This window comes from Microtus ochrogaster, chromosome 5 (assembly GCF_000317375.1).
Source record: "Microtus ochrogaster isolate Prairie Vole_2 chromosome 5, MicOch1.0, whole genome shotgun sequence".
In the NCBI taxonomy this organism is placed as follows: domain Eukaryota; kingdom Metazoa; phylum Chordata; class Mammalia; order Rodentia; family Cricetidae; genus Microtus; species Microtus ochrogaster.
Window position 1 is genome coordinate 81,903,324 of NC_022012.1, and position 766 is coordinate 81,904,089.

At 54.3% G+C, this 766-nt stretch overlaps 1 protein-coding gene across 2 annotated transcripts in view; it reads left to right on the forward strand.

Annotated features, from left to right (window-relative positions):
• The window catches only part of Pfkfb4 (6-phosphofructo-2-kinase/fructose-2,6-biphosphatase 4), a 31,667-nt gene that overhangs the window by 6,723 nt on the left and 24,178 nt on the right, over positions 1–766 (forward strand). For both annotated transcript variants that reach the window (XM_005347951.3, XM_026779384.1), the window contains exons 2-3: positions 167–283; positions 411–507. In XM_005347951.3, the coding sequence (XP_005348008.1) occupies positions 167–283; positions 411–507 (214 nt within the window). The remainder of the gene's footprint in view (positions 1–166; positions 284–410; positions 508–766) is intronic.

Here is a 766-nt window from a genome sequence, read left to right on the forward strand (position 1 = left end):
GTTGCAGTCCAGGACCCTAGCCCAGGGAATGGTGCTGCCCACATATGGTCTCTCTACCTCAGTTAATGGGAACTCCCTCATAGAATGAGATTTGTTTCCATGGTGATTCTAGATCCCATCAAGGTGACAGTCCAGATTAACCCTCCCGGTGCTGCTTGCCTTCCAGTTTGCATGACCAACTGCCCTACGCTCATCGTCATGGTGGGCCTACCAGCCAGGGGCAAGACCTACATTTCTAAGAAGCTGACCCGGTACCTCAACTGGATTGGTGTGCCTACTCGGGGTGAGGCTCCAGTGGAATTGTGGGAGGACTATAGAGAAGGCTGGTGGTGGCAGGGCCTGGGGAAGGGCCCTGGGCAGGGGATGGTAGGGTTGCTGTCCTGTGAAAGTTAAGCCTCTTCTCCCCCTAGAATTCAACGTTGGCCAGTATCGCCGGGACATGGTCAAGACGTACAAATCATTTGAATTTTTCCTCCCAGAGAATGAGGAAGGCCTGAAAATCAGGAAGTAAGTATGGTGAGGGCTGGGGTGGGGCATTGCTGTAGAGGTAGATGGCTTGATAAGTTACCACCCGTTTGCTGAGAAACACCCCTTCTCGCTGCCTCTGGAGCCTGCTTACTGGCGAGTGCATGAGCTACTGCTGAGCTCCAGCAGCTCAGTCTGATGCTGTATGACTGACAGGGCTGGCTCCATGCTGAGTGACTGACAGGGCTGGCTCCATGCTGAGTGACTGACAGGGCTGGCTCCATGCTGAGTGACTGACAGG